The sequence below is a fragment of the Bipolaris maydis genome, assembly GCF_028858645.1.
Source record: "Bipolaris maydis strain C4 unplaced genomic scaffold PSV08scaffold_3, whole genome shotgun sequence".
In the NCBI taxonomy this organism is placed as follows: domain Eukaryota; kingdom Fungi; phylum Ascomycota; class Dothideomycetes; order Pleosporales; family Pleosporaceae; genus Bipolaris; species Bipolaris maydis.
In genome coordinates, this window is record NW_027093859.1 from 1472983 (window position 1) to 1494377 (window position 21395).

At 48.6% G+C, this 21395-nt stretch overlaps 6 protein-coding genes across 6 annotated transcripts; 4 read left to right on the forward strand and 2 right to left on the reverse strand.

Moving 5' to 3' along the window:
* Positions 1-605: 605 nt before the first annotated feature.
* On the reverse strand, positions 606-1124 carry PSV08DRAFT_348625 (uncharacterized protein; the record flags this gene model as incomplete). Its single annotated transcript, XM_014219024.1, has 1 exon — positions 606-1124. The coding sequence occupies one exon, from the start codon at positions 1122-1124 to the stop codon at positions 606-608; it is 519 nt and encodes a 172-aa protein (XP_014074499.1).
* Positions 1125-1636: 512 nt separating this feature from the next.
* On the forward strand, positions 1637-4502 carry PSV08DRAFT_174879 (uncharacterized protein; the record flags this gene model as incomplete). Its single annotated transcript, XM_014219023.1, has 10 exons — positions 1637-1672; positions 1946-2126; positions 2240-2865; positions 2931-2966; positions 3039-3119; positions 3173-3297; positions 3353-3417; positions 3482-3631; positions 3698-4001; positions 4070-4502. The coding sequence occupies 10 exons, from the start codon at positions 1637-1639 to the stop codon at positions 4500-4502; spliced, it is 2037 nt and encodes a 678-aa protein (XP_014074498.1).
* Positions 4503-5207: 705 nt separating this feature from the next.
* On the forward strand, positions 5208-7886 carry PSV08DRAFT_217850 (uncharacterized protein; the record flags this gene model as incomplete). Its single annotated transcript, XM_014219022.1, has 5 exons — positions 5208-5398; positions 5498-6186; positions 6350-6971; positions 7047-7232; positions 7281-7886. The coding sequence occupies 5 exons, from the start codon at positions 5208-5210 to the stop codon at positions 7792-7794; spliced, it is 2202 nt and encodes a 733-aa protein (XP_014074497.1). The 3' UTR covers positions 7795-7886.
* Positions 7887-10969: 3083 nt separating this feature from the next.
* Positions 10970-13006, forward strand: PSV08DRAFT_217853 (aspartic peptidase domain-containing protein). The gene is made up of 3 exons (XM_014217001.2): positions 10970-11668; positions 11748-12627; positions 12699-13006. The coding sequence occupies exons 1-3, from the start codon at positions 11219-11221 to the stop codon at positions 12875-12877; spliced, it is 1509 nt and encodes a 502-aa protein (XP_014072476.1). The 5' UTR covers positions 10970-11218; the 3' UTR covers positions 12878-13006.
* Positions 13007-13754: 748 nt separating this feature from the next.
* PSV08DRAFT_275599 (P-loop containing nucleoside triphosphate hydrolase protein) lies at positions 13755-15104 on the reverse strand. Its single transcript, XM_014217000.2, has 6 exons — positions 15026-15104; positions 14709-14815; positions 14548-14575; positions 14242-14439; positions 14049-14183; positions 13755-13986 (listed from the first exon to the last, which is right to left on the reverse strand). The coding sequence occupies exons 2-6, from the start codon at positions 14774-14776 to the stop codon at positions 13834-13836; spliced, it is 582 nt and encodes a 193-aa protein (XP_014072475.1). The 5' UTR covers positions 14777-14815; positions 15026-15104; the 3' UTR covers positions 13755-13833.
* A 608-nt stretch (positions 15105-15712) lies between these two features.
* On the forward strand, positions 15713-20175 carry PSV08DRAFT_386173 (ubiquitin elongating factor core-domain-containing protein; the record flags this gene model as incomplete). Its single annotated transcript, XM_066093459.1, has 3 exons — positions 15713-15719; positions 15855-16048; positions 16280-20175. The coding sequence occupies 3 exons, from the start codon at positions 15713-15715 to the stop codon at positions 19793-19795; spliced, it is 3717 nt and encodes a 1238-aa protein (XP_065949592.1). The 3' UTR covers positions 19796-20175.
* Positions 20176-21395: the final 1220 nt, after the last annotated feature.

Sequence of the window (21395 nt, forward strand, 5' to 3'; positions counted from 1 at the left end):
GGGATCGCTGGTTGCAAATCTTGTCCTAGATATTTATTAGCATATGACGGCAAAAACTTGGTGATTGAAAGTCACTAACGAAGATGCAGTCCATGCGACCCTGCTACTCCAATCACTACGCCCAGCCAATACCGGACATCTCGAACATCAGAAGGCCCACCACGCCAGAAGCTCAGAAGAAATAGAGACTAGATCAAGGTAATGTGATCCTTTTCCCAGTCAGCATGGAAAAGAAGCTTTGCCCATGTGTACAATAAAGGCTTAGCCTCAGTCCTGTTGCTAAAACCCATTGATGTAATGGTCCCATTGTCACAGTACAACGCTCCAATAAAAAGCATACACTGTAGTAAAAGATGGGATGCCTGTGAGGTGGCAAGCTCGCGAGAGAACTCTGTCCTGTCCAGTATTGGGAAACATGGATGAAACCACGTGAAGTAGGCTTGCAGAGCTGACATGCACACTTGCACGTCCGGTAAGGTCAGAGCACCCTCATATTGCAGGTAACGTGATTTTGCGGCGCTCAGATGCTCGATATTTGCGGAATGATCATGTTCCGGCGCAGAACGTGGTATGTAATGTATAGGGAAATGAAGTTGAGCTTTCTGTTACGGATGGCTCTCCTCTGAACTCAGCTGTTCGCCCGGACGAACACTCTCGGGAATCAGAGTGAGAGGGTTCGACTCGCCATATAACAGTGTTTCCTGAGCAGTAGTGCTAGTTCCCTGTGATGGGTTTGTTGTTGAAGCTCCGGTGATCGACTCGTCCTCGTTCTGCTCAGGAGCTTCGTCCGGGGTGATATCATGCGTGACAGATACTGAAGGAAACGAGACTGAAAATAACTCATCAACTTGCACGCCAGGGATCGCATCCGTTTGTGCCAGTGCATCTCTCTGAACCTGTCTTTTCGGTGGTCTATCGTACCTCCCTCGACGAGACGGAAATAGCTCACATTGGGTTCCAGCCGATTCACAGTTGGAACAAGGGTGGCACTGCGTCACATTGCATTTGAATCGTCTAGCATGACACTCGTGGCAAGCATGCTTTGCACGAACTCTCTTGCTAGTAATTGAGATTGTTGGCCCAGAGTCGACAGGCTGCTGAGGCGTGGAGCCAAGGGACGACATAATAGCCGAATGTCTTCAAAGCTCGACCAAGATCAGAAACAAATCCCCGTCTTTACAACTTCAAACTTTCTCGGTAACGGCTTATTCTAACATATGGCTTAACGGTTTGGAGCTAATCGATGATGATTTGCAAGGGAGAGGCTGCTATGATGTCTCGGCTTCTCGAAATAGCCGAACCTCCACGCCGATTACTACTAAGCAATCTGGTCAATCCGATTGGCTGCTGTGACATACATTAACACCCCCAATGCTTCTGGGTTTCTAATCTTGAGAAACTTTAGAGGATGAACTATCGCTGAACCTACAATTATTGAAGTGACGATACTGTGCTTGTTATTGAGATTACAATGCAATATTCTTTTCCCATGATCTTTCATACAGCAGCGACTCGGTGAATGGCCATTCCAGAGCACCAATAGCATGCAGCAACCTACTGTTCACCCGCCTTCTCTTTCAGCTAATGAGATCCCGAATTAGCCCAGCTCTAACCGAATGCCCTTGAACTGGGGCACATGAATCCTACATTTACTTATATCCATTTCCACACTGTAAGCTGTTTGTTCGTCAGATTGCCGAGGCTAAGCTCGGATGTCTGTTGAACTTCCCCGGATGCAAGAGTACCCATGAGCCGACCCTCCGTAGCGCTACCAAAGCTGCTAGGAGTTTACATTTGACATAAAACCATACAACAAGCATATAGAAAGACGTAAGTACACCCGTACATCAAATCTGCTTTACCAGAAGCCAACTAAGCAACGTGGATATAGCAAGCCGGTAGGCCAGAAAATATTCGTCTGTATCATGGCCTATCAACGAAGGAGCCGTGCTGGGTGCCTCAAGATATTGGAGAAACTAATGTTGCCAAGTTTCTAAGTTATGTTAACAAGAAGCATAGCCTTAGTCTGAAGACGTACGGAGAGCTGCATCAATGGTCCGTTGACCCGCTCACTCTACAGGACTTTTGGCGAGATGCATACATCTTTCTTAAACTCGCACCTGAGGGTTCCGACACTGTCGGGCCCATGATGGATAGTAGAGTGAGTTGCGATAAAGAAATTGAAGTACTTTCAAACAACCCTAGATGCAATGTCAACTCTGACGTGCTCTACAGGAAGACACCAGTCTTTTCCCGCCTCCCACGTTCTTTCCCAGCGATCAATTGAACGTTGCGGAATTGCTGTTGCGCAAAGGTGCCGACGAGAAAGTGGCCATTCATTTCGCCAGGGAAAGTGTGTCGGGTATTGAGGAAGTCACATGGGGCGATCTTCGCGTACGAGTGAAGAGAACAAGAGATGCAATGACCAACTCAGGCGTTCGTTCCGGGGATGTGGTTGCGGCTGTGATTACGAACTCGGTCGATGCGATGGTCATCTGTCTCGCTGCCCTGGCGATTGGTGCCATCTGGTCATCGTCGTCACCTGACTTAGGCCCGGATGCTATTTATGGCCGCTACGGCCAGGTCGACCCCAAGCTAGTCTTTGCAGATGATAGTTATGTATATGCTGGAAAGCTGGTGAAGCTCGGCCATCGGATCGAACAATGGGCAGAGAGCCTTCGGCAAACAGGTACCCAGCTACGCAATGTCGTTGTGATTGCCAACCGCGGTGTGGAGACAGACGTCTCCAAAATATATCGTGGTTGCACCTATGATACGTTTCTCAGTAGAGGTACTGGTCAGGCGCTTGAATTCCAGCTACTTCCATTTTCACACCCGGCGTTTATCCTGTATTCGTCGGGCACAGTAAGTCCAGAAGACGCCGAGCCTTGCCTTTTCAAACATTCAAAAGCTAACGTAGAATGAAATAGACTGGTAAGCCGAAATGCATAGTCCATACCGCAGGTGTACGTGGCCGATTAAAGCGGGAGCATCCTATAGCCTGCTTGTGAGCAATTGCTAATTAGTACAATCATCAGGGTGTTGCTTTGAAAGTCCGAACCGACTCAATCATTCAGCACGACATAAGAAGTGATGATATTGTATTTCAATACACAACAGTATGACCACTTTCCTGAAACTAAACGCAACGGACGGCTAATATTTTTGGAAGACATCATGGGTCATGTGGCTATTGAACTTCATGAACCTCGCCTCTGGAACTTCGCTGCTTCTGTACGATGGCTCGCCATACCATCCTCAACCTACCATTCTTTTGGAACTTGCAGAGCGTATTGGGTAAATAATTAGACCCCAGACTACTTTAGAATACGACGGCTAATTTGATTGATAGCGTCAGCGTCTTCGGTACATCTCCTAGATATCTTTCCGACCTTCGGGCGCGCTCAATTGAGCCTCGTAAGTGGAACTTCCCCAAACTCGGACTCGTTACGAAAGCTTTGCTCACTCTCGGGCTCTGCAGGGAAACAATTTAATCTGAACAGCCTTCGCGTAGTGACATCGACTGGGTCTGTTCTCTCTGAGGATTTATACCATTGGTTTTACTCCCAAGCTTTCCCACCGAAAGCCCAGCTCATCTCTATGAGTGGAGGGACAGACATTGCTGGCTCTTGTAGGCGACCCCTTAAATCTCAATCGAAAACTATGTAGCTACTGATCACTCACCTTTGACGGCTAGTTGTGGGAGGAACGCCATTGCTCCCAGTCTTTGCTGGACAAATACAATGTAAAGCTTTGGGAATGGCGGTTGATATCTACGACTCGGAAAGTACGGAAACCGTTTCAGTCGAAAAGTCTGGGGCTGCCGGTGAGCTGGTCTGCACCCAGCCCTTCCCGAGCCAGCCTCTTCGATTCCATGGGCGGGACGGCCTAGAAAAGTACAAATCGTCTTACTTTGAACGCTTTGGTCCCAGGGTCTGGTGCCAGGGCGATTTTATCCAGTGTCTGGTTGACACTGGAGGTCTACTCATGCTGGGGAGATCGTAAGTGACCAAAAACATCGTCGGGTTGGCTCGTGTTCTCCTAGCTAACACTAGGGTGTCTTTGGCAGTGATGGCGTTCTCAACCCATCGGGGGTGCGTTTCGGCTCCGCGGAGATCTATGCAGTCACCGAGACTTTCCCGGATATATTAGATGCGATATGCGTTGGTCAGAGACGAACGTGCGACAACGACGAACGGGTCCTGCTATTTTTGAAGATGAAGCCAGCTTCTTTCTTCACGGAAGACTTTCAGCGGAGGCTTAGGGCTGCGATCAGGGAGAAGTATACTCCCCGTCACGTCCCCAAGTACATCTTCGCCGTGGAAGACATTCCCTACACAATCAATGGCAAGAAATGTGAGATCAACGTCAAGCATATTGTCGATGGCCGTGAAGTGGCGGTTAGCAATACTGTGGCTAATCCTCAAGCTTTGGAAATTTACAAGCGTTTCCGGGGTCTTCCGACTGAAGATCGAAGGACCGGGACCAAGGCAAACTTGTAATTCACTTTATCCAGAACATTGTGAAACATCAATCAGGGCGGTGTGTTCGTAGTCCGGGTCTACTTGCGCTAAGAGCCATTTGGGAGACTGCTAGTGCCCTGGCCAAGCATGTCAATTTACCCATACTTCGGAACAATCAATTCAATCATTCTGAGGCTGTGGATTTCATTGAATTGCTTAGTGAGCGGCTGGAGGGTGTACGAGAGTGATTGAAAGCACATCTTAGCAATTGTGATTAAATTAATAGGATCAACTGATAGCGCGAACCGCGTCAACAGATAAACTCTATACTGTCATATCTGGGTGTTGAGATCGTATACTCTTATCGATAAGGTACTAATATCTTCTCTTGCGTTGTCTGATGGGGAAGCGGTTCCCAAATGTAAATAAATCTTCTCATCACGCATGAATGCAGTTTCTACGGGACTTCACACAGACAATAGACTACCCGTGCTTTGAATTTTCGGTGTCGGTACGACAAGAATCAGGCTTCCCGGCATAGCCACTACATCCACTAGAAGTTAATGTTGATGACCCATCCAAAAATGTTAGCTGTGTCCCGGCTATTCCGGCTGCCACGGTTCGACGACTGCCATTGTACCGAAGCCGAGGTAAGTATAGTGGGGGTTACAAACTCCACCTCACCTTCTTGATCGACAAGATTACAGACAGAGGGAATGAGTTTTACAGACCAACGAGGCCAATATGCAGACGGAAGTCCAAACCAAGGGCTTAGGGGGGGAGTCGTCTAGGCCAGTTAAGAGACGTGCCCGAATCGCATGCACACCTTGTCGACTCCGCAAGGTCCGATGTGATGTTTCTATGCACGGCATTCCTTGTGTTCACTGCAGACTGGATAAACAGGATTGCAGCATCATACCAAGGGTGCGAAAAAGGTAATCAATATCTCTCCCAGAATCTCAACTGATGGATGCTCATATGAGAGGACAAGCACCATGCTGATCGAACAATGATTCATGCCACAGATTTCCCAGTCCAGAACCTAATTTTTTGAAAGCTCGATCAAATCAGCAACCACAACAAAGACGGGTGTCTCTGCCCATAGTCCGATCTTCTAGTCCTCAACCACTGTTCGACTCTGACACGCAGGACTATCCAACCGGGCCCGCTGTTCTGGAAAATGTTAATCCGTCAACAATACCCGTTGCACGCGATATCTTCAAACCCCCAGCTGAAGTTTTAGACACTGGTCGGCAGGAAACTCTACGGTCGTATCAGGCTTCACGTGGTGTTGAAACTACAAGTCCATCTTCCGACGCGACACGGGCCGGCGGACTGTTGTTGGAGAACAATGGTACACAACCCATCTTTGAGGCTGCTTCAAGTACTACGACCTCATGGATGCATCGGCGTGGAAATTTTGTTCATTTTTCCTCTTACCAATGCATTGAGGTATTTGATCTGACTCGCGTCGAACCTTTCGCTGCTCTACTTCTAGAGGAGTATGGATGTTTCTATGTTCCCGCCAAACCCATACTCTATGAGTTTATCAGGCAATACTTCCTACATATCCACCCAGTACTCCCCGTTATGGACGAGGTGAAGTTCCTGGACATGTTCCATACGAACACCGTGATACGACCTTGTCAAGAGCAAGTGCCACTCTTCCTTTTTCACGCTATACTCTTTCTTGCTAGCTCGGTAGGTTTGATTTATGATTTTCGTGGTTTGAACAATGATTGATACATGTCTAGTACATTTCCTCAGCGACCTTGCGCAACCTAGGTTTCGGCACAGCTCATGAGGCCCATGCTGAATTCTATAAGAGATCTAGAGTGCGTGAGTTGTATTCGAATGCTGCGGAATCATATGCTGATGATCTTGAGCACAGCTACTTTTCGTCATGTGTCCTTCTATCAACGATGCCGCAAGAGCTCGATGTGCACTGATGCTGACTTACCATGCACCTTTCACTAGTGATGGAGCCAGTACTTTCTGGTTAAGCCAAGCAGTTGACTACTCAAAAAGAGCTGGGGCTCATTTATGTACCCGGATAGACAACGATTCACGTGAGAAGATATTTCTAAAACGTCTATGGTGGTGCTGCATATTGCGTGACAGGATTATGGCATTGGTACTGCGACAACAACTCCATATCAAGCCCGCAGACTTTGATCTCTCCCTGCCAGGACCGGGTCAAAACGACTTTGCGGACGAGATAAGATTTTCCATGGTATATGATAAAACCACGAAAGTAAACTTAGTACACGTCTTCGGAGTGCTCTGCGAACTAGCTGTTGTGCTAAACGACGTTCTTAAAGTTCTTCATTCGGGAACACTCTTGAGGAGGGGCGAAGTCCAGCCGAGCCATAAAGAAATGAGACAGTGGTCCTGTGAGCTTGATATATGGTATGAACGAGCTCTCGATAGATTTAGTGTCTTGACATCCGTTCCTGAAGCTCACAAATCTCTAATTCTCTTCAGAAACATGATATACATATACTACAAGTATGTTCTACCTGTTCCCCTATCCACCTTAGCTATGTGCATTTGCCTGAGCTCTTTACTAAACAATACTTCTAGCACCGCCAAGGCTTTTCTGTGTCATCATAACCTTCTGCTCCTTACGGTTCAATACAAGAATCAAGAGGACCAGGAAGGGCTTCTGTTCGAAGCTCAGATGGGTATGATTACATCTCTACGCAGCATAACTGATAATCTATCTGAACTGGAGCACATGGGTCTTTCTCAGTTCTTACCCAACACTTTGTGAGTGACTAAACTTTCGTTGTAAGTCAATAGAGCTAACGCCCTTAGTATCGGATTCTCTGCTTTCCCGTTTATCTGGTACTTGCTTGATATGAGATTGAAGTCCGTTGGACCATCTCACAAGACTCAAAGAGGCCTGAGAGTATATACTAGTATCATGTGGAAGTTTCAGACACGCTTCGAAAGTACTAACGACGTGCTTTCAAGTATTAAGAAGACTGTGGATTATATTCAGACCAATGAAGGGCCGTCGCCAGCTTTCACTGGTCTTACTCACCAAAGCCTAAGGCACAGAATAACAGCACCAATGCCGAGATCGCTCACTAGAGACGAATTGGCCGCCGTGTTTCTTAAAGGCCCACTGGTGTTTCTTCGGATCTCGATTACCGTGGAATCATCTCTATCACATGGACGATTCCCTTCTGAAGCTGACTTTCCGGAAGAATTGCGGGTAATCCAACAAAAATATGAGGTACCCGACCTAACCTTCCTAGCAAACATACCTGAGGAAATGTGGTCGATGTGTTTACAAGAAGTCTTGGATGCAGGTGTAGGAGCTTAAGCAGAAATAACAGCTCGTTGAGTTTTTTTTTGTGGTCTCTAGTTTGAATTCTATAATTAATAACCGTAATGAACCTATGAACAACGCAGAACATTAGGACGTTCTACCACTTTAATGTGTTCGTCCTGTGTATTGAGGATACATGTTGATTTTGCGAAAACATTGTCTTATCAGTAATACGAGTCCAAACTATCCTGCTATGTGCAACAGTGGTTTGGCAATATACATAATGGCCTCGAAAAGGTCTCTTCAGCTACAAGCTGCTAGTGTTGCTCAACACCTGGGAGTTTCAATGATATTTTGTTCAATTTCAGGTTTTTTGTGTACAGTTGGTAAGGGGTAACAAATCTGAGGAACCCACTTCACAAGACTTGGGATATACCTAGAGAGTGAAATATAGAATAGAAAACACTTTAAAAAGCGTAGAGTGGCAAATAAGCCATACATAGCGTGCTTCAACATGAACACCTTCTTAAAACGAGTGTTCAGTATTCTATCAACTTAGATTGAATAATAATGAGACCAGGAATGGCTTGAAAACCATTCCAAGACTTTTCATCTATGTATTGATAGACGCATTTAACAGCATATAAGAGTCTATATACGTCATTGCTAGTAAGAATAGCGATGGATTCTTTCTACTGGGGTTATCCCGATCTCTAAGTAGGTGCTTGTAATTTCAGTAAAAAGATGGTTGAGGATATTAAGGCGCAAATAAATTTCAAAAACTTTTGTCCAACTTCCCTGGGGCATAATACGAATGTGGATCGCGTGTAAAGGAAACAAAAATGTTTTGTCGCTAACTCCGATAAGTGTTTAACAATGTTTGATCTGAGGAGTAGTGTAGATTCACGCGACCAGAAACAGAATTCAAATTAGATGGGTTGATTAACGCCGCTGAGTACACTTTCTTGTACAACTTCGAGAAAGGTTGTATCTGTAAGTGCTTGCCGATTAGAATTCACAAGCCTAAAGTCCAGATTTAATAATCGAAGATCAAAGCACAAAGTTAGCAGGTGGTTCTCTCCAGAAGCAGGTCATGAGAGAGAGAAAGGGGCATTCGTGAACATACCTGGTTCAATGGAATGTTGAAGTTGTATTCAGCAAGAGATAGCTCTAGGTATATCTATGAGCAAGATGAGAGGCTGTTATCCGGTTGATTCTCTTTGATTCGCGATACAAGACCTCGCGCAAAATCGGACCATCCCGTCCCAGACAGCGTCAAGAAGCTGATTGATCGATTCTTCAGCTTACTGGACACGCCAGATCCAACGTAGGGAATATTCTCGCTGATGAAATCTTCGCATCCGATGGCCGTGCGCAATTTGGCGGCCATGTATTCGCGGGGACTGAAGGTACGTACGAGTCTAATAACTTAGCACCATGCCACGTAACAATCATTGCACAACCTCTGCTATCTTCTTTGCTCGGTCTAATCCTTGCAACAAAGAAATTCGCAAAAGCAGAGACAATGCCTGGGCCGCGTTCAACACACGAAAGCATATCGTCTTGAGAGTGTACTCATCCAAAGCGAACGCAAGCGACCTGCTCTTCATTGCTTTGGTCGCGATGGATCTCAAGAACGGTGAACACGTCGAAGGCGAATTCGTAGGGCGTCTTGAATTCCAAGACACACAAAGTTTTAACCCCAAGATTAAATCATATGGGGTTTGGGCGGTGCGTCAAAAAAGTACCCCAGAACTTTCCGTCGCAACGGGAGGACCAGAGTCGAAAGATGTACTAACTTGGAAAGTTTAGGATACTGCTCCATTAGGCAAAGCCCTAAGCAAGAAATAAAGTGTTTGATGGGCCTTAAAAAACCAACACCATAGCGCGCTGTTAGACTGGATTATGTAGCAGGCAGAAAGTGGGGTTTTAGTCCACATTTCTAGCGAAACTACGTGCTTCTGTTCACAAAACACTAGTCTACCTTAGAACTGGCATGATGTATAAAGATATACTATACAATGCTCAGTAATACCAACAGATTAGTCTACAAATATCGCAATGCTCCAAACCAAGGCAAGAAGGCTAACCCTCGATACTTCACCGGGTACCCCTACAGCCACGGAAGCTGCAGTCACATGCATAGAGTATATAGTCCTCATTTGAACCTTGGGTAACTCCTCAATGATCCGTCTCGATTCAATGACACGAATTATTTAGTTCATGCACATCTGCGAAACACCTCGCACTGGGCTAAGTACTAAGTAGAGAATACCAGCCAAGGCGCTACGTTTCATCAGCAGATCACGTGGCAAACAGATACGTATGTGCCGAGCATCGAAACGAGAGACAGAAAGGAAAGCCTATTCTGTACCCACCCTACCTTGTCACCAATCCAGCCTGATGCAATATGTCATCATTTACGCACACATCGAATCAAGCGATTACCATCAGCTGCACACGCACACACACACACACACACACACACACACACACACACACACACACACACACACACACACACACACACACACACTAAAGTATATGCACCGCGTAGTTACAATAGAGCTCTTACGCACCGCCCCATTGGTGCATACTATATGCAAGCAAATGGAAACTGGGGTCCCTGTTTCAAGCCGTTCGTTCCGGCGTCTTGGTAGTTTAAGCCCTTTCGCCCCCAAAAGGTCCAGGGGTAAACCCCACAACCCACATAACCCACACACCCAAAAGCTCACCATGGGTTTCCCGCGAACCGACCTTTTTGCATTTTGGGGGGCCGGAAACGTCATTTGACGGGGCTGCCGAGACAAAAAGAGGCTGTGCTTACGACCGCACCCCCGATCACCCCTCCCTTGCTCCCCCGAAGGGGAAGGTGTCTCTTTTTGTTTCTTACTACTTCCCTTCCTCTTCCTCCACACGTCCTTTTGTTTTGGTCAGAGTCGTCGTCACTCGCTCGCTCGGTCCCATACTTTCTTCGTTAATTCTTTAACTGAGAGGATTTTATTTTTATTTTTATTTCTTGGTAGAAGAGGGGATCGTTTTGCTGCAGCTCAAAGGGGGCCGACAACGCTGGTGGGGATTACAGGTATAACTCGCGAACCCTAGTTCTCTTGTCCAGCTCTCTTTCAGCTCTCAGCCTTACACAACAGCATCGAGGAAATTTCAGCCTAATGGATTAGAAATTGCCTGGTGTGTAGAAATTCGGGTTATTTTCCGTTCAACCTTTTCCAACTTCTGCACCTTTTATGTTTCTGCCTGTGGTTTTTGGGCTTCCATCGATTCACGCGTAACACGGTTGATGGACGCGTTGGGCTCGAGTGAATATCTTACTGGTTCAACACACGGATCGATTGCGGGATACTGCGCTTGAAGGAAAAACGACTGTACGAAACTGAACAAAAAAACGATAAACAAAACGGTTGTTGAAGAGACGTGTGTGGGATACCGGTACAAACGACAAACATACGCATAAGAAATCATGCACACAGCACTACCAACATGGCTCGCTCTGGCAGCAGCAATAATACCCAGCGCAACGGCGTTTTACCCGTACCACTACGACGGCGGTAGCACTTCCTCATCGCCGTCCCCACGGTCGCAACAGTTCTCTCGATCCTCGAAGGAAACCACTGCGCGCGGTGTCACGCTTCCTCTGCGCCGCATCGCCACAGGCCTACATTCCCGGCAGAGCAACGTGTACAACATAGTCAACTCGAAGGACCCGAGTCAAGAAAAGAGCGTGGCCATAGACCAAGATGGCAAGGATCTCAGCTACATGGTCGCCGTGACCTTTGGCGATAGCAAAGAGGAATACCACATGCTGCTCGATTCCGCAGCTAGCAACACATGGGTCATGAGCCAGGACTGCAAGAGCGAAGCGTGTAAAACGCATACTTTGTTCGGCAAGGGCGATTCAAGCACCCTCAAGGTACGTTACCCTAACTTCTCTCTCTAGAGAAGCCATTAGCATTGCACAACCCAATACTAACACGCCACACTCCCTTCAGCCCGACACCAAACAATTCAGCATAACCTACGGCACCGGCTCCTCCAGCGGCACCCTCGCCTCAGACACAATCCACATCGGCACCTCTCTCTCCTCGCCCCTAACCTTCGGCCTTGCCACCAATGTCTCAGACGAATTCCGCGCGTACCCCATGGACGGCATCCTCGGCATCGGCCGCGGGGGCGCAGCCAGCGATGGCGAAATCGCCGCCCCACAAATCATGGACGTGCTCTCATCGAACCGCCTCATCGCCGCCAAACTCTACGGCATACACCTGAGCCGCGCCAAGGATGGGTTGCAAGACGGCTCGCTGGACATTGGACATGTCGACACAACGCGCTTCTCAGGCGACATGAACTACCTCGATTGCGTCGATAACGACGCGGGGTTCTGGGAGATATCCTTGCAAGGCGCGAGTGTGGACGGCAAAGACGCACTCGCTTCTTCTTCTGCTGCTGCTGCTGCTGCTGCTACCGCTAACGCAGGCAGAACAGCGATTATGGACACGGGTACCTCGTTCATCCTGATCCCGGAGCCAGATGCACAAGCTATCCACGCGTCTGTCAAGGACCACGTACAGAGCGGAGAAACGTTCTTCGTACCCTGCGACACAAAGGCGCAGCTTAGCTTCTCGTTCAACAAGGTAGCATACAATATCTCGAGCCAGGATTGGATTGGAGAAAAGGTCGAGGGCCAGGGCGGGCTGTGCAGGAGCAACATTATTGGCAGACAGACGTTCAAGGCGAATCAGTGGCTGGTGGGCGATGTGTTCTTGAAGAATGTGTATTCGGTGTTTGATTTTGACAAGAAGAGGGTGGGGTTAGGGGTCAAGAGGGGGGGCGAGGAGGGCACGGTTGAGGAGCAGAGTGCGACTTCTTCAGGTATGTTTTGTTCCCTTCTTACCTTATCCAGTCGATTTGCACCTGGCTGACTTGGTTTATCGTTCTTTTAGCTGCACAGTCTTCAGTCTCACAAACGGCTTCCGGTAGTGCTGCCGCACCCACTTCGACGGCTGTGGCGGACAATGTGCCTCAGGGTCAGCAGGGCAGCAATGCTGCTGCAGGACACTTTTCGTCATCATCTGCTCTAGTGTCCACGGTAGCACTTGCTGTCGTTTTATTGTTCATGTAAAAACTTTTACGGGAAGGGGGCGTTTTTTCTCTCCACAGTCTGTCATACGAGGGTGGAAATACACTATGGTGGTACATATCTGTGCATATATACATATTTATCGAGAAAAAAATACAAGAAAACATGAACAAAACCGGTTGCACTGTTCTGCTCTGGCTGATGTGAGTGGTGCCGCTGTCATTTGTGCTATGGCTGCTGCTGTCACTGTCACTGTCAGTACTGTCACTTGTCATAGCCTCGTGACTGTACTAGCGCTATTCCATGCCCATGCCAAGTTAATGCTTTGTGCCCATGCACATGCTCATGCTCGTATTAATGCATTACGCTGGGTTTCAGCATCGACATATTGCATGAAGTGAGTATGGTGGCGTGTATTATATAAAAAGAGACAAATACCATCATGGATCCAGGTTAACATGTGGTGATGCCATTTGCTAGAGTGAGGCAAGGCAAATCAATATTAGAGGGACAGTGAACAGTGGTGCATAGGCATCATCACATGTACTACGTTGAGAGGGTCAAATAAAAGGGCAAAGCTGTCAGAGTGACACATGGCGAGTAGAGAGCAAAAAAAGCACCGATTATTAGAAAAATCCTACCATTTGCTCAATCTCGATTTCCACACGCTCGGAGAAGATAACCCCCATCATGAACTACCCCAAGATGATGTACGGTCCAAACACACAAAAGATCCAGCACAGTAAACGCCTCGTGTAGGTGCCATGAGAGAGATAGAGAGAGAAAGAGAGAGATGGGCCGGGAGCAGCCCGTCGAGAGTCGACTCGTCTGCAAACGTCGGCCGGCCATGTTTTTCCACGTCTTGCCCTCTTTCTCGGATAGACGACTATTACACACCCAATAGTCGCGACAGTTATTGTTGCTTGTCGACGCTCAACAAAGGCGCGGTTGGGCGGGTGGGGGCGGTGGTTGAACCACCTATGTGCGGTATGCCGCGCTTACAAGATCAAGCACTTCTTGGTCTTCTTCTCTTTCCTGGTCAACAGAGCAGCGCGGGTGGCGTGCTCAAACACTTCCCTGACACCCTCGTTTGTCTTGGCTGAGCACTCGAGGTACTTCTGGGCGCCAATCTTCTTGCGGACATCCTCGGCCTAGAAGGGGAAAGCTTGTTAGTCAGGGCCATTTAGTGAGGCGGGTGGCGTAGGCTACTGACCTGCTCGGGTGTGACGGGCTTCTGCGAAGTCTTGTGCAGCTCCTCAATCGTCTTCTGGTCAAAGCGCAAGTCCTTCTTGCATCCAACGAGGATGATGGGAAGTCCCTGGCAGAAGTGCAGGACCTCGGAGATCCACTGTGGTGGGTTATTAGTTAGCAGGGAGAAGACGTGCAGGGCGCGGCAGGCGACGTACCTTTTCCTGGACGTTGTCGAGAGAATCGGGCGAGTCGACGGCGAAGCAGATGAGGATGACGTGCGAGTCGGGGTAGGAGAGGGGGCGGAGACGGTCGTAATCTTCCTGGCCAGCAGTATCCCACAGGGCAAGCTCTACGTGCTTGCCGTCCACCTCGACATCGGCGACGTAGTTTTCGAAAACAGTGGGGACGTAGACCTGCAGGCAGCGTGTCAGTGCATGGAGATGGGGCGGCAGGAATGGGTGATGGGTGTTGTGGGTGGCAAGCTAGGCTGACGCGGCTCAGGGATGCGGTGGAGTACTGACCTCGGGGAAAGTGCCCTTTGAGAAGACGCTGTTGGGAGCGAGGTTAGCAAGGGGAGCAGCAGAGCAGTCGAGCAGTAGCAGCAGCGGCAGGTGGATGGGTGGGTTGGACGATGGGCGTGGAGCGATAGTGGTCGGAGTAGTCGTAGTTGGGGAGCACGTACATGAGCAGACACGTCTTTCCACAGGCGCCGTCACCGACAATAACAAGCTTTCGTCGAATCTCGGCCATGGTGTCGCGTGTGGTGTGGGCGGTGTCGTGGAAGGAGATCTGTAGGCAAGGAGGTGAGTGTGTGGATGAAGGACAGGCGGTGATTGAAGTTGGACAAGAGCGGCTTCAGGGTGTTATGGCTGGCGGGCACCATGGCCGCAACGGGGGTCGTGCTGCAACGACTGCGGCTGAGCTGCGACCTGCGCCACGCCCACGGCGCTGTGATTACGGGCTAGGGGCGCAGTCATGGGGGAGGGACGTGGCTCGTACCTGGACAGTGGTAGCTGGGGCAGAAGCAGCAGCAGTGGTGGAGGGGGAGGGTGCTAGCAGGAGGTGGTGGTAGTGTAGTGGTTGGTGGTGTTGCAGAAGAGAGAGGAGACGGGCGCGATTAGCTATCTGCATCGCCGGCCCTGCTGCTAAACCCACCGCGTCCTCCACGGCCGCCGTCACATGACCTGCCTTGCTCACCACGCTCTGTTGGCCGCCGGGCCGGGCTTGCATGCATCTGATGCTGCTTCTTCAATGCACGCCCACGCACATGCGCACACACAGGCAGAGATACGCACACACACGCACACGCACACACACACACACACACACACACACACACACACACACACACACACACACACACACACACACACACACACACTCTCTCTCTCTCTCTCTCTCTCTCTCTCACAACACGCAAACACGCAAACACGCACCCTCACACGCTGCCAGACGGACACGCAGGCCCAGCGACAACAAAGAGGGCCCTTTGCTTTGGCACGGCCAGGGCTGCAGCAGCGGGTTTCAGCCTGCATCCCCAACACAGATAGCCTGCCCGTCTCCTAGCGAACGGCCAAGCGCGAACGGGGGCGTTTGGCCGCGCCCCGTGCATGCTGCTCCAGCCTACTACTACGTATATGTGTGGATATCTATGACCTTTTGTACATCCATGGCACATACATAGACATGGCATGTACGCACACAGCACAGCACAGCACAGTGCATGGCCCATCCAGCTCTCCAGCTATCCAGCTATACTGTCTTGTTCACCGACGGACGTGCAGGCCCACAATAACCAAAGTGACGTAGTACACTGTCGCGCATCCAGGCTGCAACACTCAATCCAGCACCTGTGCCGTCATAACCCTGGCTGGCCGTGTTCGCTGTGCCGTGCGTCGTCGGGGTGCTGGCAGCATGTACATGGCAGTTCTCCTAGATGGGCGTGGGATGATGGACAACGAGTCGGCATGGATCCGGCCTGCTCCCTATCGGCTGCCCGTCCCCTCGTTACAGTACCAAGCTGTATGTAATTGTGGCCCAGCATTTCGTCGCGCTTCGTCGGGGTTCCAGGGCCACTAGGCACGTGAGTTGGCGACGCAGGCGGCTGCAGGGCCGGTGGCGGGGCAGCCTAGACATCCACGACCCATCCGCCGACTGCTACGCCTATTTGCTCTTACTCTTACGACGGCTGCTACTCTCTCTCTCACTGCTGCTTGTACGATTAATCTCTAAGCGCTGCACACGACTTCATAGCAGCTCGCTTTATTCTTCCGCATCCATGTACTACTACTAAATGCATCACGGCCGCCATCACCACCCCTCGCCTCGCCCTTGACTTTGCTCCACCTCTTGCTGCTCCACCCGCTCTGGTCGACGCCCTGCCGACCTGGCCGACGCTCGCTCTTGCCCACGCCCGCTGCTGCCATCACCATGGCCGACCAAGATGCCAACCAACAAAGCCAGCCCGGCCATGACGATACCCCCATGCCCGATGCTGCGCCTGCGCCTGCGCCCGCGCCCGATGCCATGTCCGATGCTGACAAAGTGAGCTCACCCACCACCACTACTACCACCCGCCCGCCAAAGAGATCCGCTGACGCAACCATCTCTCAGATCCGTGCAAAGCGCCTTGCAAAGCTCGGTGGCCCCCCTCCCCAGTCGTCCTCAACGCCGTCCGAAGCCGCCTCGTCCGCCGCTCCCTCGCCCAAGCCTGCACAATCGCAGCCACCGCCGCCCAAGCCTAAAGCCCAAAGCCAGAACCCTTTCTCACAACTAGGTGTCAAACCCAATGCGCCCCCAAAGAACCCAATCACCATCAAGCCCGCACAGTCCTCAAGCAGTGCCTCGCCCCCCTCACCCGCCCCAAAGGCCCAGGAAATGAGCATAGAAGCATGGGAGGATAGAACTCTGAGCAACATTTTCCGCATAACGTTGGATGAGGCACACGCCCGGGATTCGCATGCGAACAAGCTCTTTTATGTTGCTGGTGCAAAGAGTGATCTCGAGGATGAGGGTCGCCCGCTTCGCTTTACCACCGACATGCTCGACTCGGTCATACTCGAGGCGGCATCAAGTCACGCCCACGGCACAGCATTAGACTATCTGCTCGGCTGCTGGAAGCGCGTCACTAGAGTCCTCAAGACCTTGACCAACAAAACTGGCCCCAGGTTTGATGTTGTAAAGGAAGCCCGGCGACTGTGCTTCAGCTACTGCATATTCGCCTTCACTATGCCAGACATGTTTGGTGAAGATGCCCCTGCTGAGAATCCAATGGCAGATCGCCTACTGCTTGGTCCTGACGATGAACGCGGCATTTGCTACGAATTCCTTACCGAAGCCAGCCAGCGCATAGCCGAAGATGATGCTATAAAGGAAGCACTCGTGGGCGGCATGGAACACGTGAGCCGCCGTCTTGCTTCGGTCTCAATGAATGGTGATTACAGACAGCACATGTTGATCTTGCGGATATTTGTTCGTTTCCCACCACTTGTCGCTGCCCTCGCTCAGTCCGAGACCTTCTTGCCCGCCGACATTGAGCCCCAGCATATTGAAACCCACAGCTTTCTTGGCCCCTTTTTCCGTCTGTCTCCTATGCAGCCCGAGGTGGCTATGAACTACTTCTCGGGATCAGCCGCCATTGACAAAGGCCTTGTTGCAAACGCTCAGCGGGCAGTCCGCATGACTCTACAGACCCACCAAGAAGAGTTGTTCGACATCACCAACACCTTTATCAAGAACAGGGAGTCTCGCGAAAAGATGCTCGATTGGCTAGCACTCACCGTCAACAAGAACCACAAGCGGCGTGCCATGCAGGTCGACAGGAAGACCGTCTCCTCCGACGGCTTCATGGTCAACGTCACTGTCATTCTCGATCGCCTTTGCGAGCCTTTTATGGACGCCACCTTCTCCAAGATCGATCGCATCGATATTGACTATCTCCGGCGCTCGCCCCGTGTCGATATCCAGGATGAAACCAAGATCAACGCTGATCAAAAAACTTCGGATGACTTTTACAGCACCAAAGCGTCAGGCACCAACAACTTCATCAGCGAAGTCTTCTTCCTGACGGTGGCAGCACACCACTACGGTCTCGAAGCGGCAAACTCGAAGCTAAGCTCCTTGCAAAAGGATGTCAAATGGCTGGAGAAGGAGTTGGCTAAACTCGAACCCGAACGGCCAAAGTACATGACAAACCCCGCGCAGCTTACCCTCTTTGACAATCACATTAGGAAGGTCAAGGAGCAGATTGAGCGGGGCAAGTGCAGCATACTGGCCATCCAGGGTGTTTTGCTTGACGAGACGACACAAGCTCGGTCGATGCAACTAATGCGTTATGTCATTGTCTGGCTGCTACGACTGGCTAATCCTGGGACATCATTTCCCAAGACAGAACTACAGCTGCCTCTTCCCAAGGAGCAGCCAGTACAATTCAAGTGCCTCCCAGAGTACTTTGTCGAGGACATTGTTGGAAACTTCAAGTTCATCACCCGCTACATGCCCCATATCATTACAACCACTCAATGCGAGGAGCTTGTCAAGATTTGCATTGCCTTTTTGCGCAGTTCCGAATACATCAAGAACCCGTACCTCAAGTCCGGACTGGTTACCATTCTGTTCCACGGAGTATGGCCGATTCCGGGCAGATCAAAGGGCGTACTAGGAGACACACTGTTTGCGCACGATTTTGCCATGAAGCACCTGTTACATGCACTTATGAAGTTCTACATTGAGTGCGAAAGCACCGGAACGCATACCCAATTCTTTGACAAGTTTAATATCCGCTACGAGATTTTCCAGGTCATCAAGTGCATTTGGCCCAATCCCATTTATCGTGAGCATCTCGCAACCGAAGCTCGCGTCAACTTGGACTTCTTCGTCCAATTTGTCAACTTGCTTCTCAACGACGTCACGTTCGTCTTGGACGAATCATTCAGCGCCTTCAAGGAGATTCACGATCTCTCAAAAGAATTGAAGAATGCGCCCGCCGAAATGGATCAGACAGCGCGTCAAGAACAAGAGGAGAAGCTGTCATCCGCTCAAGGCAAAGCTAAGAGCTACATGCAGCTTACTAATGAGACTGTTGCCATGCTGAAGCTCTTTACCGAGACGCTGGCAGATTCGTTTACCAAGAAAGAAATCGTCGTGCGACTGGCACACATGCTGGACTACAACTTGGAGGCTCTTGTAGGCCCCAAGAAATCCCAGCTCAAAGTTGAGAACCCCGAGGAATACGGGTGGAACCCGCGCAACATGCTTGCAGAGCTCACCGATGTCTATCTCAATCTGCAGGGTAAACAGTCATTCATCGATGCCGTTGCCACCGACGGACGATCCTACCGCCCAGAGTATTGGGATGAAGCCTACAAGATCCTACAGCGCTTCAAGCTCAAGTCGCCCGAGCAAATGGAGCATTGGCAGAAAATGGCCGCTGATATCAGGGCAGCCAAGGACCAGGCTGACATGGTCGAGGCTGACCTCGGCGATATCCCCGAAAACTACGAGGATCCCCTGATGGCATCGCTTATGGAAGACCCTGTCATCCTACCGATCAGCAAACAGGTGGTCGATCGCAGCACCATCCAGTCTCACCTTCTCAGCGACCCGCATGACCCTTTCAATCGTACACCACTCAAGATTGAGGACGTGATTCCAAACGATGCCCTTCGCGAGGAGATTCAGGCATGGAAGCAGAATCGTCTTGCCCAAAAGATGGCGGAGCGCAATGCCGGCGCGGCTGCATCAGCAAGTGAGGCTATGGATACTTCTTAGTTCCCTTTTTTTTAACGATTTGTATGCGCCACGGCAATATTTCGTACGCATTTGGTGTGTGAGAGAGAGACAAGTCGGGGAAATTTACACGGTTCATCGAATACCATGATTGCTAGGGTTACAGTCGTTTTATTAGGGGCGTTTAGGATGCCCGCATCTGATGGTCGTTTATGGGAAAGGTGGGATTTTGGGGGATCCCCCACCGGTGCGTCTCTTAGACAAATGTACATGCATGCTGCGTCTCGTTATCCTAGGAGGACTTGAATAAACATTTGGTCTTGGGCTGGGATACGTGAGATTCCAATGGTGGACCTCAGCTTTCTCCTTACCCCAGCGCCATCATGCCAACCAAATCTCAACCAAATTCTCTTCACAACCTCTGTTTGCACATGTATCATATCTATCTTCCCTGCTTATTCCTTCATCAACACCAATCATCATCCCATCAAGGGCAATCCACGCTTATTTAAAAAATATCTACATATGTACAGAGGGGTGACATAGAAAAAATATGTTACTAAAAGTTGCTATTTTTAAACTAGTATAACTTAGCGAATATAGGGACTATTCCTAATCAGGTTAGTGATTTGAAAAGCCAAGAAGCTCTACTTTTACCTAGATAGGACTAGTGCTTGCTTAGTCAGCATAAGGAAGGAGATAAATAGCCTTAAACTTAGGAGTTTAAAATATACGTATTTAAAGATTGAATATCTTTTTAATAAGAGTATAAAATTTTCTTAAAAAATTATATCTATTATTACTATATATAAGGAGTAATATATTTTATTTTTAAAAGTTTTTAATAAAAATTTTAAAAGTTAAAAAATAAAATTAAAAAAAAGAGTTTTTTTTTATAACTAAGTTATTATTATATTTAATACTTAGTATACCAGCCCCTAGCTTCTTCTACCTTCCTATAACGGTTAAGTAAAGATAAAATACAGTTATCTATTGCCTGTTGTGGAATAGCTTGCCACTCTTCAAAAATAGCCCTTTTAAACGTTTCAATACTTTCACTATTATTTCCAATACCTAAAGAACTTATTTTTCTATTATTTAACTAGTCTTTAAGTATACTCTAAACGTTTTCAATTAGATTTAAATCTAGGCTGTAAGGAGGGTGTAGATAAAGCTTAATTTTATTTCTTGAAAACCAGCTTAAAACGTTCGTAGTTTTATAAATTTTCGAGTTATCTTACTAAAACTGCCAACCTAGATAGCTATTAGTATATTTATTAATATCTATTAATTAGAATCTTAATAACTATAAAAGTTATTTAATAAAAATTTAATAAAGAGTAAAAAAATATTAAATAAACTAACTACGTTTTATATTTAGTTTTACTTAAGGTATTAGAGCTCTATAAATATAATAGCGATTATTCCAATTAAAAGATATTTCTAGCGTTTTAATAACTATTATATTAGATCTACTACCTACCTAAATAGCTCTCTAAACTTAAATAGTAACATCGCGGCCTATTACTTAATTAGTAAGCGCGCTATTAAAAAGCTAAAATTATAGAAAAAAACTACATATAAAATAGAATAAAATAGCTTATTAGAATTTTTTTTAAACTTACTTTTATTGCCTTTAGAA